General features: G+C 56.3%; 1 protein-coding gene across 1 annotated transcript in view; it reads left to right on the top strand.

The window, feature by feature from the left end:
* Cdh22 (cadherin 22, type 2) overlaps window positions 1-15,598 on the top strand; it is a gene marked incomplete at its 5' end in the record, with an annotated part of 67,424 nt that overhangs the window by 32,561 nt on the left and 19,265 nt on the right. Inside the window, 3 exons of the mRNA XM_005392577.1 lie at window positions 1,950-2,143; window positions 4,596-4,849; window positions 13,438-13,574. Of these exons, the coding sequence (XP_005392634.1) occupies window positions 1,950-2,143; window positions 4,596-4,849; window positions 13,438-13,574 (585 nt within the window). The remainder of the gene's footprint in view (window positions 1-1,949; window positions 2,144-4,595; window positions 4,850-13,437; window positions 13,575-15,598) is intronic.

Genomic DNA, 15,598 nt, shown 5'->3' on the forward strand with positions numbered 1-15,598 from the left:
CTGCTGGGCTTTCACACACTCACTGCCCCTCACACCTGTGCTCTGTGTGACAGCATGGTGTGGCCAGGCCCTGAGCTCACCCGCTGAATAAGCAGTCCAGCCTCCCCAAACCCATGCTGAGAGAACACACTGAACACAAGGGCGAAATGTAGAATCCCCTCCATGGGGGTGGACTTGGGGCTCCAAGGAGCAGGGCCTGGGGGTGCGGGAAGGTCCTGAAGAGGTGGCATTCAGGGAACCGAGGAGAGAAGGGAGAGGGGCAGAGGAGCCGACCGGGAAGTGAGCGAGGCCTCACAAGCCCTTCAGCGGGCTGCAGTCCAACCTGGAGCAGAGGACGTCAGCTGGGACCAGGCAGGGGCATGGTCTTGGACAGGCCGGGGGGCGGGGGGGATGCTCCGTGGCTCCATCCCCAGGCCAGTGGAGAGCTACAGAAGGGACTAAAGCAGGCAGTGGCCTGTTCAACTTGGGTTTTAGAAAGAGCCTCCTGGCTGCTGTGTGAGGGGGAATCAGAGGCAGTCACTCCACACCAGGGTTATCCAGATGTATGCAGGGCCCAGGAGACACATCACTGTCCCCATAGCCCTTGCTCCACCTGGGCTGCTTCATTCAACAAGCCACCCTCACCTTGACCTTGGCTCCGCTCTGAGAGCAGGGTGCTGTCAGCATCCATCTGATCTCACGCCTGGTTTCCCCTCTGCCTTTTCCCTCCAGCCGTGATAGCCACCTTGTCGTTCTTCCAATGCGCCAGGCACTGCACTAGCCTGGGGCCTTTGCATCTGCTACTTCCTCTGTCTAGTGAGCTCTCACCCAAGTACAGTACTAAGTGTTCACCAACGCTTCCGTTTGCAACAATTAGGTTCACAAACAATTAGGTTCGCAAACAAAAGCATTCAGCAAAATTTTGCTTCCATTCAAACTCTGCATCCAGAGACAAAGATGACCACAGCCATCTTCCCCACACAAACACAAACACAGCCACCTTCCCCAAAATTGTAAGACAAATTGAGTTACTAAACTGAGGTACCGCTGTATCTGCTGACTCGCTCCCTCAAATGTGTGCACAAATGTCACCTTCCTGGTGAGGTCATTTTGTGAGTGTGTGTGTGTGAGTGTGTGTGTGTGATGCTGAGATCAAACTCAGGGCCTTTGGCCAACCAGACAAGCACTCTACCACTGAGCCAGACCCCAGCCCTGGTGAGGCCTTTCTCGATTAGCCTGTGTAAAACCGTGCTGCACCCCCTCAGCACTCACATGTTCCTGCTTCTTCTCCTGAGTCCCTTTCACCACTGGACATGCTTTCTTCCTGAAGGCACTGTTTAATACCTTTCTCTTTCCATTAAGAGGAAAGCACCTGAGACCTGGGATTTGGGGCTGTTTTATTTGTTGCCAGAACCCCAAGGCCAGAACTGCATGATGTCTAGGACATGAGAGGTACAGAAGCGAAGGAATAAACACCACAAGCATTAGCAGAAAAGTCGTACGCAGGCCTATCATTTTCATACAATCTGCTCTGCTTATTGAGCAGCTACCCTGTGCCAGGTGCTATTTGAGCACTTCACAGGCATCGTCATCACCTCGCTCCCACTCTACAGATGAGGGATCTAGGTCTCAGGGTCCACAGCTAGGACCCAGTCTGGAGCCTCAGCCTTTATCATTATGCTCCTCTGTAACCCTCACTGGGCAGATGGGGAGACTGAGGCCCAGAGAGCTGTGGGCACTTTCACAAATCAGTCAGCAAATAACCCAAGGGGCAGCGTGAGGACCCGCCCTTTGCACTACTTCTGAACATCTGGACAGGATGAGCTTGCCCTACCCCCTGCCTGGCCAAGCTGGGAGCCCCTTGCAGATAATGCCCCTCAACCTGCGTGGGTGAACATCTGGGCCCCTCCTGCCTTCCCTGGGCCTGAGGGGTCAGCTGCCCCTCCCTGCTCATGGCTGTGTCTCCGCAGAGATGTACCAGTTCAGCATCCAGGAGTCAGCACCCATTGGCACAGCTGTAGGACGAGTGAAGGCCGAGGACTCAGATGTGGGCGAGAACACGGACATGACCTACCAGCTTAAGGACGAGAGCGGCAGCAGCGGCAACGTGTTCAAGGTCGCCACGGACAGCGACACTCAGGAGGCCATCATCGTCGTGCAGAAGGTGCGGCTGCTTCGGGGTGGGGGATGGGGGAGGCCGGTCTGGGAAGCAGGGTCAGGGAGGTACCAGGAGATCCAAGGCTCCCACCTCACTTCACCCCAGGGATGAGCTGTCTCCAGACACCCAGGGCCGACCTGGGAAAGCGCTGATAGTACCATTCCCCTTTCCCAAGTGAGAAAGTGAGGCGCAGAAAGCTTACTAGTGACTTATTCCAGGTTGCACAGCCACTTGTCAAAGCCAAGGTTTAGTTCAGATCTGAATCCAAGCTCTTCAATGCTGTGATGAGCTACTTCAACTCCATTCCGGGCCCTTCACACATAATTTCCTTTAATCGTCATCTTTTCCTCTAAAAGAGAGGTCTTCATCCTCAGTTTTACAGGTGAGAAAGCAGACTCAGGTAGAGAGCCATGCCCAAGATCTCATCTGTAAGGGACAGAGTTGGAATTTGTGCCCAGGTCTGATGAGTCCTTCCTAACAGCCTGCCTTTCTCACCGGCTGACCGAGGAAACAGAGAGCTGAAACTGCAAAGTCACTCATTACTAGGAGAAGGGGATGGAAGTCAAATAAGGAAGCAAAAGTCCACCTTTCAGGATTTGGCCAGGGGCTCAGTAACTTGGGGCTGTGCGGGCCTTTAAGACTCTCCACAAAAGCCCACTTTCCTATGGGAGGCTGAAATCCTCTGCATTGGCCCACAAGTTGTCATGGGCCCTTGTATACTTCCAGGGATGGGAGGTCCACTGTCTGCTGTTGTCAGCTCTCCGTCCTACCATTCAGCCAGGATCTGCCTCCTTAGATCTGCTCTGACCAACCTGGGCTGTGCCTTCTAGGACCCATAGGGATGTCTGCCCTCAGCGGCGCTGTGTTCACTCCGCGAGCACACGCCGGCCCACTCTTGACCTTGCCTTGAGAGTTGGAGAGCAGAGAAAGTACCCAGTTCCCTCAGTGCCTTCCTGGAGGATGATAACGTCGTGGCCAATTCTAAAGTGCTTACCACAGGCCAGGTGCCCTTCTGCCGCTTCCCACATATTAACTCATTCAGTCCCTACACCAGGCTCGGCAGTGCTATCAGTGTCCACTCAGATGAGAAAACTGAGGCCCCGAGAGGTTCAGTAACTTGTCCAGGGCCATGCGTGCCCAGTAGGGTATGCCCAGGTGGTCTGGCTCCAGAACCACCCTTCTAAGCATTATATTTTTGCTCTCTGTACATATGTAGTATAAGATGAGCACATTTCACAGATAGAAAATTGGAGGTCCAGAGAAGCCCAGCATCCTACAGTGGCAGAATCAGGCTTAAAGCTTGTCTTGGGGATTCTCGCACTGAGAGCTGCTCTGTCCTGGCTCCTGACAGCTCCCACCTGTTTCAGGGCCAGAGGTGTCTGTGGGCGTCTAGGATGGTGCAGGGAGCAGAGCCCCGCCTGACTGATGTCCTGGTTCCAGAGTCCACCGCTCACTCCTAGGCCAGGCCCCGGCCTGCCTCCCTGCATCCTCATTTCCCTGGCAATAGGATAGAAGGGGGTAGATAGCCTTTTGTGCTGTTAGGGAAGGAAGGGTGGGGTGTCTAAGAAACATGGGGCACCGTGTACACAGAGGCACCATCTGTGGGTCTCTGGCCAGCATAACAACTCCTCCACCATGCAACCAGGCAGCCCACAGCTCCGCCACTGCAGTTCTGTGCTCTGAGCACTGTCTTCAGCTGGCCAGAGCCGATGCACAGCCAGGGAGCTCATTCATCAGAAGTCACCCATCAGCACCTCCTGATGAGGAGCACAGCTCAGCGTGCATTCAGCCAGGGCTCCAGGGAAGCACAAGGCAGCCGAGCTCATCAGATGCAAGTCCCATGAGCCACCACCTCCTAGGTACCAGGACAGACTTCCAGTTACCCGAGGCCCCAGAGGCTAACTAGGATGCCAGCCACAGCTGGTCTGCAGCAGAGCCAGAATCAGAACCCAGGTGTGTGTTACTGCACGTCCAGCCCCTTTCCTCCCCCAGTGTGAGTGCCCAGATTAGGGATCCACGCTGTCTGAGTTTGAATCCTGGCTCTGCTACTGACTCTGGAGCAAGTTATGCCTTTACTCATGCGTAAAACGAGATAATAATACAAGCATCATAGTTGAAACTGAGTTAATAGTTAAAGCACTAACACATAATAAGTGCTTTGTGTTTGTTAAAAAAAATTAATGAATGTCCCAATATGCTATACAGGAAGCAAGAAGTCTGGGCATTCCGACCTAGCTAGAGCGACTGTTTGTTCCTAGCCAGAAAGTATTGGTGTAGCTGGAAAGGGTTGGTCTGAGACTCTGACAGTTCCAAGGAGCAGCCTCAGTATCCTGAACCCTCCTCCCAGTCAGGAGGGGTGACCTTGAGCCAGCCCCACTCCTCCTGTGTCCCAGTCGTCCCGGCAGCGTCACTGTCCACCAAACCCCAGCCGCTGACCGGTCCTCTGCTCCCTCCCCAGCGCCTGGACTTTGAATCTCAGCCCGTGCACACCGTGGTCCTGGAGGCCCTCAACAAGTTCGTGGACCCCCGCTTCGCAGACCTGGGCACGTTCCGCGACCAGGCGATCGTGCGCGTGTCCGTGACCGACGTGGACGAGCCCCCCGAGTTCCGGCCGCCCTCCGGCCTCCTGGAGGTGCAGGAGGACGCGCAGGTGGGCTCCCTGGTCGGCGTGGTGACGGCGCGGGACCCCGACGCCGCCAACCGGCCCGTCCGGTGAGACCCCCGCCCGGGGCCGACGCCTGCTGCCTGCTACCCGCGCCATGGCCCGCGACCGATGGCGGGCAGAGGGGGGAGGCGGCCGGGAGGGAGGAGGAGGAGCGCACCAGGGAGCCAGGGAGCCCCGACGCAGAGAGGGAGCCTTCACCGAGTGGGAGACCTGGGAGGCAGGACAGGAGCGGGACAGAAGGCAAAGAGATCCAGGGCGGCCCGCTGGCTCTGCCCTTCAGCACCTCCCACTGGAGTGTCCACCGCCACCTTGACTCTTCGCGTTCAGAACCAAGCCCCTGGTCTTTCCACCAAAAGGGAAAGCAAAACACATCCCCATGTCTTCTATGGCCCCTCTCTCGGGGCACCCCGCCCTCTTCTGTCCCTCCCGGTCCTCACCAAAGCCTGCCCACAGCCGGGCTGCGTCTCTCCATGCTCCCCGCCCCTCGGCCAGGCCTCCAGAGCCCCTGGCTGGGATCTTGCGGAGGCCCTCCTTGTCTCCTTGCTTCTGTCCTCGCTGCTTTCTAATCTAGAATCCACACAGGTGCTGTCTCTTCAGCACTGGTCCTGGTGATTGAACTCAGGGCCTTTACACTGTACCCGCCTTTTTAATTCTTTATTTTTTATTTTGAGACAGAGTAAATTACCTAGGCCAGGTTTGAACTTTCAATCCTCCCGCCTCAGCCTCCCTGAGTGCTGGGATTATAGGCACGTACCACCAGGCCTGGCTAAAGCTAGCCTGGTCTTGCTCTGCTTAAACCCTCCCAAGGCACCTGTCGGGCTCAGGATGGTGTCAAGTCCTCTGTGACCTCTGACCTTGCGTGGCCTGGCCTCCTGATGACCTCTGCAACCCTTCCTGTGCGCTCCCCACCTCCTCCACGCACTGCTCCAACCACCCCGCCTCATCCCAGCTCCCAAATCCACTGCACTCACCTCCTCCTGGGCCCCGGGTGCCTGCCGGCCAGAAAACGGTCTCACGCTGACATCCCCACGCTTGGGCCTCTCACCGCCTCTGCTCAGAAGTCTGGCGCTCTCAGCAAGGCCTCCGTGGCTTCTCTTCCTAAAATGTGGTCCCCACCCCGCTTTCCTTGCTGCACCTCTCCCCTCCTGTTTCTCCGGCGACAGGGACACTGTTTGCCTCCCCACTCAAAGGGAAGCTCCATGACAGGAGGGAGGTGCCCTGATTGGTTCCGCGCTGTGTCTCGGGGCCTGGCCCCGGGCCCCACACGAGGGACACTCATGGGGGCTGTGGTGAGTGGGTGAAATGTGCAAGTGGAGCTGGAGAGGCAGAGAGGCCGACCACGGGCAGGGGAGGGGAGGGAGACCCGGGCACGTGCAAGAGGGGGCGAGGCTGAGGGGGAGGCTTCGGCACGGAGGGTAGCCTTGCAGAGAGCACCAGGGAGGGGAAGAGCTAAAAGCAGGGGGAGAGACAGGCAGGGCAGGGAGAGAGGTCCGTGGCGTCCCTGGCCAGGAGGGCCCGGAGCCGCAGGGTCTGAGTGTCCAGTAGGCGAGGAGGCAGGATGGTCGTAGCAGAAACTGATCCAGAGGAGGGGTCTACGCAAGGCGTGAGCAGGTTGCCAGTGTAACATGGATGGGGAAGAGGCCCTGGGGCTCCCTGATCCTTCCTGGAACGCCTGTAGGTAGTCAGCAAGAAATTCCTGAGATGATTCTGTGTCTAGCTCTGTGCTGGGCATTGAGGAGAGAGAAGGGGAAAGTGAATTTAAGGTTCTCTGCATTGTACAGTTCCAGAGGACAACATTCCATCATGGTCTGTCTGAACCGTCTTGGAATTGTTGAGTACCCAGCTTGTGCAACCTTACAGGGCAGCCCTGGATGAGAAGGCACACAAAGATGTCGTCTTGCTTAACCGCCCTCAGCTTTCAGACTGGGAAATAGGTCCAGGGATCTGGGAAGACCTTCTGGGGAGGGAGGAACTGAACTGGTGGGCACCTGACTCTAGTCAGGTGTAAATGTAAGAATGGCATTCCAGGTGGAGGAACAGCTTGTGCAGATGTATGGGGCAGGGAAGCAGTCATTGTGCCTAGAAAGGGGCAGACTGTGACAGGGAAGTGAGCCAAAAAGGTCGAGGCTAGTGGGGCCTCAGGCAGACCAAGTTGCTCACAGACTGTCCAAGCTGGGAGGTCTGCTCTGCTTCTGCCCCTCCCTGTCCAAACTGCCCTGCCTCGGTATGCCTCATCTCTCTTCCACCTGGGTGTCAGTCCAGGTTGGAAATACCTGCCTTGGCCTCTGGCCACGCCCCAGGCCTGTTTACGGAGGGCATTATCACCTGCATTTGTCTGGACACTGAGGCCCAGAGAGGGGGCAGCTTTGGCAGGCTGTGGGGGTGTGGGAGCTGTGGTCAGCGCTCCTGTCCGTGGTTCTGCATCCCTTCTCAGTCGTCTTCCCTCTCTCCTTCACTTTCCTACTGCCTCCCTCCTTTTATCAGCACCAAAAGGGCCAGCTTTGAAACCAGCTTCTGCCTGCTTTCATCTGCTTTGCTGGCCCCTTCCCTGGGGCTCCACAGATGCTGAGCTCCAGGAGCTTGAGACAGGTCCAATTTAACACCACAAACATTTACCCAGCTCCCCATCCTCTGTGTGGCCCTGAGCCAGGCCTGGGAATGCAGGGATGATTCAGCCAAGGTTGGAACTGGCATGAGGTTCCTGGAATGGGGATACAGACATGGAAACAGGCAGGAGGACCCAAGTTCTTTTTTTGTTTTGTTTTGTTTTTTTTTTGGTTTTTCTCCGGTACCGGGAACCGAACTCACGACCTTGTACTTGCCAGGCAGACGCTTTTGCCGCTGAGCTAAATCTCCAGCCCCCGAGGACCCAAGTTCTAAGGGGCACTGAGTAGTCCATGGAGTTGGGAAGCAGATAATAAGACAGGAGCTCAGCCCACCTGGAGCTTGCCTTCTCCTGGGAGGAGACAGTCAGCAAATGGTTGAACACTGACAAGAGCTAGGAAGAAAACAGAGGAATAGGGTAACAGAGCCACTTTGGATTGAGTGGTCAGGGACGTAAGAAATGAGCTGCGATCAGAGCAGAGCCAGCCAGGCAGAGGTGTGCAGGAGGGCATTCTAGGTAGAAGAATCAGCAAGTGCAACAGTCCTGTGGCAGACAGGAAGGAAGCTGGTTTGTTCCTGGACATGAAGAAGTGAAGTGGGGTCCTAGGAGATGTCACCTGCCACAGTTCACAGGGCACAGTCAGCACCTGGGAAGGACAGAAATGGACTGTGCAGTGACTCTCCAGAGCCTTTACACTGGGAGAGTGTAAAATGCCTCATATTACTGCATTTACCCCACAGGAAGCATTACAGTGAGGGTCAGAGAGGAGAAGTGACTTGCCTGAGGCCATCTGGTCCAAGGGGAAGGTCTGGCATGTAGCTCATGGCTTCCTGAATCCAGCCCCCTGCCTTTTCACCTCTGCTACTTCCTCTCTTTGTTGTCCGTTCATGTGTCAGTCAGCATTTCATGGCTGGGACAAAGTATCTGACATAAACAGTTTAAGAGGAGAGGGTTATTTTGGCTTATGGTTTCAGGGGTTTCAGTACATGGTCTCCTGGTTCCATTACTTTGGCCCTGAAGCAAAGAAGAAACATTATGGTGGAAGGGTGTGGTGGAGGAAAGTGCTCACTTGATGGCAGCCAGGAAGCAGAGAGAAAGAGCCAGAGAAGCAGGGGTTAGGTACCTTCAAAGTTGTCCCCAGTGCCTTCTTTCTTCCAACGAGGCTGCCCCTCCTAACAGCCTATGCAGATGAATGCTTTGATGCGGTTGGTGCCATCATGATCCAGCACCTCTCTCAGCCCTGCCTCAGTATCTGGGATCAAGCCTTCAGTACAGGAGCCTTCAGGAGACATTTCAGATCCAACCCTAACAGCGCAGTTTCCATATTTGCACTGTGCGCTTCTTTGTGCTTGGACCACAGAGGAGTCAGACATGGGCCAGTGGAAGGCTGGGCTTTATTTGAGCAAATCCAGTGACAGTCCTCATTTGGGCTGGGGCAGGCACTTGGGGAGCTTCAGGGAGGAGCAAGAACTCTGCACAAAGGTGAGGGAGAATGAGGCGTGGAGCGGGGAGAGGGTCTCCTCAGAGGAGTCACAGTGAGGGGCAGGTGACCAGAACAGACAGGCCCAGGAGTTTAAGTTCCAGAGTAGGGAGATGTGCTGGATGAGCTCATATCAGGCATGGTGGGAGGCGAGGACAGACAGGCACTTGGGGACAGGCTGTGGATGTGGTGAGGAAGTGGAACTTTATCCTACAGACAGGAGGAAGCCTTAAGATGCTCCAGAAGGAAGGAGGAGAGGGCTCAGATGTCTGAAGCAGGTGACCCTGTAGAAGGACCAGCCCTTTATGAGCCCAGCCCTGTTCCGAAAAGCTCTGGCCCCACCCTGAACTACCTTTAAAGATCAAAACCAGCAGAGTCCACGCTGGACCAGAGGAAGTGACCGCGGCACTTCTACCTGGCATTTCACAGTGGGGTGCAGCAGAAAGTGTATGGGCTTTGGAGTCAGAGAAGACCTGGGTTCAAATTCCAACTCAGGGACAGAATTTTGAGCAAACCATGGTGCACCTCTTTGAGCGTCAGTTTCCCCGTCTCCAAAATAGGCCTCATAATAGTTCCTGCCTCATTTGTATGTGTTAAAGATCTACTATGCACCATGTTCTGTGCTCAGAAGTCTGGGGTTGGAGGGAGGAGTCATGCCTAGCACATAGGAGGCCTGCAGAAAGTGTACACTACCATTTTCCTTGGTGGTCTGGACATCCATTTTTCTCCCCAGTACTAACCACATGTGCCATTCCGGGCATTGTGTGCAGGCTTCTGAGTATGTGCCTTAAAGTGGGTGAGGACAGAGTCACAGATAGGGTGGCGTGAGCAGAGAAATGGGGTGGGGGCAGGCAGCCTGCTTTGTATTGGAAGAGACTTCCACCCTATTCGGCCTGGGCAAGCTGCCCCATTTGGTTTGTGTTCCCTGCCTCACACAGGAAGCGGGCGCCTGCATCAGCCTGCTGCCTTTTGTGTCTGTTATGGCCATGTGCTATACACGCATATATTTGTGTAGGAAAAATCCCCACCCTCACACAAGTCAGGCAGCAGTGCCCACCCAGTTTCCCCACCCTGACCTTGACATCAGCAGGGTTCTGCGCTGTCTGCAGTGCATGGAACGCAGCGGGTGGACCTGGGTGGGGCCTTACGGGGGTCTTAGACCTGGGGCTGTAGACAGACATGGGCTGGGAACTTGGCTGTGCTACTAATTAGTCTTTTGTGACCCAGGGAAAACTACCCGGCTGCCCTGAGCCTCAGCTTCCTTGCCTATAAAGCAGGCAGGGTGAGAGTGCCTGGGGTGATTTGAGGAGCCCATGAAGGTAAAGCCCTTTCATGGGACTCTCCCAATAAAAATGAGCACTGAGCAGTATCCTGTAGCCAGTGCCCCCGCTACCCTGAGGGCTTGGTTGGTAGCCTCACAACCAGCCTGTGACGTAGGTGTTACTGTCTTCATTTTTAAGAGAAAGACAATGAAGAGCAGAGGGATTGGGTGACTTGCCCAAGGTCACACAGCTAGGTTCCAAATCTAGGCACATGGCATCAGGGCAACACGTCCAGCCCCCACTCCCCAGTCTCCCTTGCACGCATGGGCAAACACACATGCGTGCTTACACACGTGCACACACATACATAGCGTATTCTTACACTACTCCCTCCCACCCACACCTGCTCTGTTCCCCTGGCAGATGAGATGACAAGCCAGAGAGCAAAATCCAAGAAGGGCCTCCCAGGCCACTGCTCCCTCCTGACCGCCGGAGCGCTCCAACATCCTTACCCTGTGCCCGCCCTTCTCTCCCTCCCTCCCACTCCGCCACACACCGGCCACACACTGGGTTGGGGGGACTCCTGTGTCCTCCCCGCCAGGCGTTTCTGAATCACAATTAGAATGACAATAGTTCTCATTCGTGGGGTAATTTCCCTGGAACTCAGCGAGGAGGCACCGCTATGCATTTCGTCCTCCCAACACCACCCGCGGTAGGATTAACATCTGTTTTGCAGAAAATTAAGGCTCAAAGACGGAAATGACTTGTCTGGGGGCAGCGGGGACCTGGCTTCAGACCCAGGGCGGAGCAACTGCCTCTCGAGCCTTTGCTGCTCCAACTGCAGCAAGCTGTGTTGTACACAGCAGACACACACACTCATCCCACTCGCACACTCATGTCACACAAACATCCACAGCACCAGCCAGACACACAGCCCGTGGGGTACCTACAACCCAAGCTTGCCCCACCCTCCAACTTCCAGGTCACAGTCCTTGGCATCCCTCCCTCCCACTCACTCTATGGCTCCCTGAGCTGGAACAAAAACACACCTGGGCTCAGCCTGTCGGCTGAGTTGACCTGCAGCCCAAGTCTTTAGCTGGTTAATGAGTCCCTGCCCACCTCCCATGGCCTTGGGAACAGCTGCCTCCACTTAGGTTCCAGCCCCCTCTCTTCCGATGGAGAAGGGAAGGAGAGAGAACTGGGAAGAGGGAGGGAAGAGGTCTGAGCAGAGACTGGGAGAGCCGCAGCCAGAAGGCCTGAGCGACCAGTCCTACCTCCTCTGGACCCAGACATCTGCGAGGACCAGGATAAGCGAAGGAGACCTGAGGCTCCGTGTGTGGAGGCTTTGGAACAAGCTAGAAAGATTTGGAGCCCCCACACTGGGTACAAATTCTAATTTCGCAAGAGTTGCTGTGCAGCCCCAGGTAAGGTCATCGCTAGCCCTGCGGCACCTTTGTGTAAATAAGAAAAGGCCCCGCCTTTGAGAAGATCCTCCCTGCGCCAGCACGTGTGGCTCGGCTGGCTGGAACTCATCCCGTCCACCTTTGGTCGGCACCTTTGCGCATGACACAAGCTGTACAACTGTGCTCAGCAGCCCTGAGCTTGGCAAGTTCCCTCTCTGATCCTCCACGGCTTCATCTGCCCAACAGAGCCCTGCCTGCCTGCTTTGCTGCTGTACCCTGGGGCGTAGCAGAGAGAAGGCGTGATTGTAGGGGGCGTGAAGGAAGGAGTAAGGGCACAGCCGGGGAAAAGGCACCCTGCAGACTGTGAAGGGCGTGGTAGGGGGAGGAAGGGTCATCTTGGGTCTCGACCTCTCAGATCAGTGAGAGCCGGGCTGGTCAGGGGCAGGAAGCACATGTGCGGGCTCCGGCAGCTTGGGGACAGGAAGGAGCATTAACTGAAGACTCAGGATCTGGTTCACTATGCCCTATGCCCCTCTCGCAGCCCTTTACAGTTTGCCACGTCTCCCTACCCCACAACAGTGAATATAAAAAGAGTAGAGGCTGTCGCCAATAGAGGTGGAAGCCGAGGGGGTCAAGGGACTGGTCCACGTCACACAGGTAGAGTAAGTGGCTGAGGATTCAGCCCCAGCTGACTGCTTTCAGATCTGTGCAGGCTCACAACTATCATCATCCCCATTGAAGAGGCAGAGAAACTGAGGTACAGAGAGTTTGGGGCACTCAGCCAAGGCCCTTCTAAAGGTCATCTCAAAGCTTTGGGCACCTCGCAGGCAGTGTCTCTGGTGTCCCGCCTGCCCGGGCCTCAGTGGCCCTCTCTGGGATTGAGAGGAAGGGCTCCTGTCCTCCTGCCTGGGGGAGGGGCCGTGGGTCGGGCCGATCCCTCCCCACTGGGCTGCTTTGTCCTGGCTGCACAATGAGCCTTTGCCTGGCATTCGAAGCCTTTGTGTGCCCAAAGCCGGCTCTGCCCCCGCCCGCGTTATCAGCTTGGGGAAGCAGCGGCCCGCGCTGGCGGGGCCTCTCTGGGCTGCTGCCGCCCGAGACATGTGTTGGACACGGGCCTTTCAGGCCTGGAGCCGCTGCACAAAGACTCGGGAAGAAGGCGGAACAAAGGGCTTTTTCACGCAGCAACCAAAAAGCCGCAGATTAGCTTGTACGTGCTGTGTACTTCGCAGGCTCGCAGGCGGGAGGACCTGCCGGCAAAGACCAGACCCCTCCGCATGGTACGCTGGGCCCTATCCCCAGTCAGGCGCCTCCACTGTGACCTCGAATAAGCCTCCTCTAGCCCACAACTGCCCCCTCCCTCCTGCTCAGAATTCCCTGTTGGCTCCCCGGGCCACACTAGACTCAGTTCTGTGCCAGTAAGCCTCAGTGCCATCCGTATTTCCAGGTCTAACCGTTCTGCACCGTCGCCATCTCTTGAATCAGTCTCATGCACCTCGGTTCCACTTCCCCTGAGTGCCACCCCCAGTTCCAGGGGTCAAGTCCAAGTCCAGGGTCACCTCTTACTGAAAGCTAAAAATGGAACACCTGTCACCATGTGCCAGACACATTACCTACTTCCAGCCTTTGCAGTGGTGGAGTGCAGATTGTTATTGGCCCCATTGCCCAGATGAGGAAACTGAGGCTCGGAAATGCTGAGGGTCGCCCAAGACACACAGCAGGCGCTGGTGTCACTGAGAAGCAAGCCCAGATGGCTTCCCACTCTTCCCTGCTGGGAGGGGTTTCCCTGCCTCTTGCAAGTCTGGGGCAGGTTGTCCCTCTCTTGGAATGGCACAGGCTCCCTCTGGTGCTCGAATACCTTCAATCAGCCCTGCACTGCACCCCTCAGGTATGCCATTGACCGCGACTCGGATTTGGAGCAGATCTTCGACATTGATGCGGACACAGGTGCCATCGTGACTGGCAAGGGGCTGGACCGAGAGACAGCCGGCTGGCACAACATCACTGTGCTGGCCATGGAAGCAGGTGAGCTGGGTGGTGCCCCTAGGCAAATACGGGAGTGGAGCAAAAGCTGAGGGGTGGAGTGAGGGACGGAGCCAATGCCTCAGGTGGGGCAAAGGCTGCACTGTCAGTCAAAGCCCTGAGAGGTGGGGCAGACATCCCACTTGAGTGGAGGTGGGGGACAACAGCTGACTCTCAGGAGCAAAAACCCAAGAGGCATCCCAAGCCAAGCCAAGCCAAGCCAAAGGGATAGGGCTGGTTTTGAGACAGGCTCTCTTCCCTTGCATACTGGGCACCTACTGCATGCCAAGCCCTGTTCTAGGGCCTAGGAATACAGCCTCAGCCAAGATAGGAGGGTTCTGTCCTCATAGGAGGGAGCTAGGCCATCAGCAGAAAGAAAGAACAGGCATGATGTGTCGATGATGTGAAGTACAAAGAACTGAGGAGAAAAGAAAGAGAAAGGGGATGGGAAGGAAGAGGGGTGTTGTTTCTCTTAGAAGACTATTCTGAGAAGAAGACATTTCAACAAAGACCTCAGTAAGATGAGCATGTCATGTCAACGTCTGCGGGAAGAGCAGGCCGGGCAGAGGGAAGAGCCAGTGAAGGCCCTGAGGTGGTGGCTGCCCCATGTTAGAGGAACAGCCAGGGGCCAGGCTGGGTGGTAAGGGGCAGAGTACTCAACCACTGTGAGGTCTGTGAACTTTAAGTGAGGTGGGGGTCGCAGGCAGGGTTTGAGCAGAGGAGGGACGCTGTCTACAAGCACCTCTGGCCGCCATTTTGAAGGTGGACTGGGAGCTGAAGGGGGAGCCAGAGCTCAGCTAGAAGTGAAATGGCGTAGTGCTGGGGAGGTGGGCTGTCGGCCTGGCCAAGGGCAGTAGCAGTGGAGGTGAGAAGCGGCCAGCTTTGGAGTACAGGCGGGAGGCTGGGCCAGCGGACCTGCCCAGGTGGTGACATGAAGGTGCAGAGGGATCAAAGGCGACGCCAAGGTGCTTGGCCTGAGTTTCAAGTGAGTCACAAGCCGTTTGGTACAGCTGGGAGAAGTTTCCAGAAGAATCCTGCCTGTGTGGGCATCACAGGCAGCTCAGCATCATGAGGGGCAGAGGGGAATGTGAGCTTGGGCGGGTATCACACGGGGTCCAGATAAGAGCAGCTGTGGAGATACAGAGCTTCACTGGGCAGCGGGAGAGGGTAAGGGAGTGCCCACCGCCAGTCCTGTGCCTCCACCTGCTCTCCAAGAACACACACACACACACACACACACACACACACACACACACCCCGCTCCCCAAGATCTAAGGACCAACCCAGCTGCCGTGAAGCAGTCTCAGCTGTGGAGGAGCACTGTGGATCTCTGAGCCTCAGGCTGCGGCCAGTGCTCCAAACAGCCCCCGCCTGGCCAGCGGCGGCCCCCTGCTGCCCAGAGCCCCCTCCTGCTTCCCTCCTCTTCCTCTCCCTCCTTCCCACTTCCCAGGCCGCATGTTCCTTTCCGGGCAGGCAAGGAAGTCCCTAGGCTGAAGTTCCCTTCCTCTCTTTCAACTGCAGTTTAAAAGAAAACACAAAGCGAGCTCTACTCTCAGTGCCTGCTGCTCCCTGCCTTTGAATCCACTCCTCCTCCACTTGAAAGAGAGGGAACAAAGGTGGCTGAAGAGGAAGTGGGGCCAGACTTGGGGAGAGAGCTCCCCCTCCATCCCTCCCTCCCTCCCTCCCAATCCTGCTCCCTGGGAAGCAACTGAGGCCAAGGGCTGCAAGCAGAGCCAGGGTCACAGCCCGGCTGCTGGGCAGAGCCCTCCTCTTCCTTCCACAAAGATGCACCCCCACCTGCCTGTCACTGCCCGACATCCCACCTCAAGACCCTTCCCAGCTTAAGCGTTATGCTTCCACACAGAGGATCTCAGAAAGCAGCTAGGATAGCATGCAAGCCTGTACGCCCCTGTCCCACAGGAGAAAGGATAGGCAACACGCCTCCACAAATAATGACAATTCAATACATATTCTAGGCTTGATGCTTTGTTTTTATAGAACCCTAATCAGTACCATGACCAGTACCC

Source organism: Chinchilla lanigera, unplaced genomic scaffold, assembly GCF_000276665.1.
Source record: "Chinchilla lanigera isolate Chin_1 unplaced genomic scaffold, ChiLan1.0 scaffold00044, whole genome shotgun sequence".
Taxonomy (NCBI): Eukaryota; Metazoa; Chordata; class Mammalia; order Rodentia; family Chinchillidae; genus Chinchilla; species Chinchilla lanigera.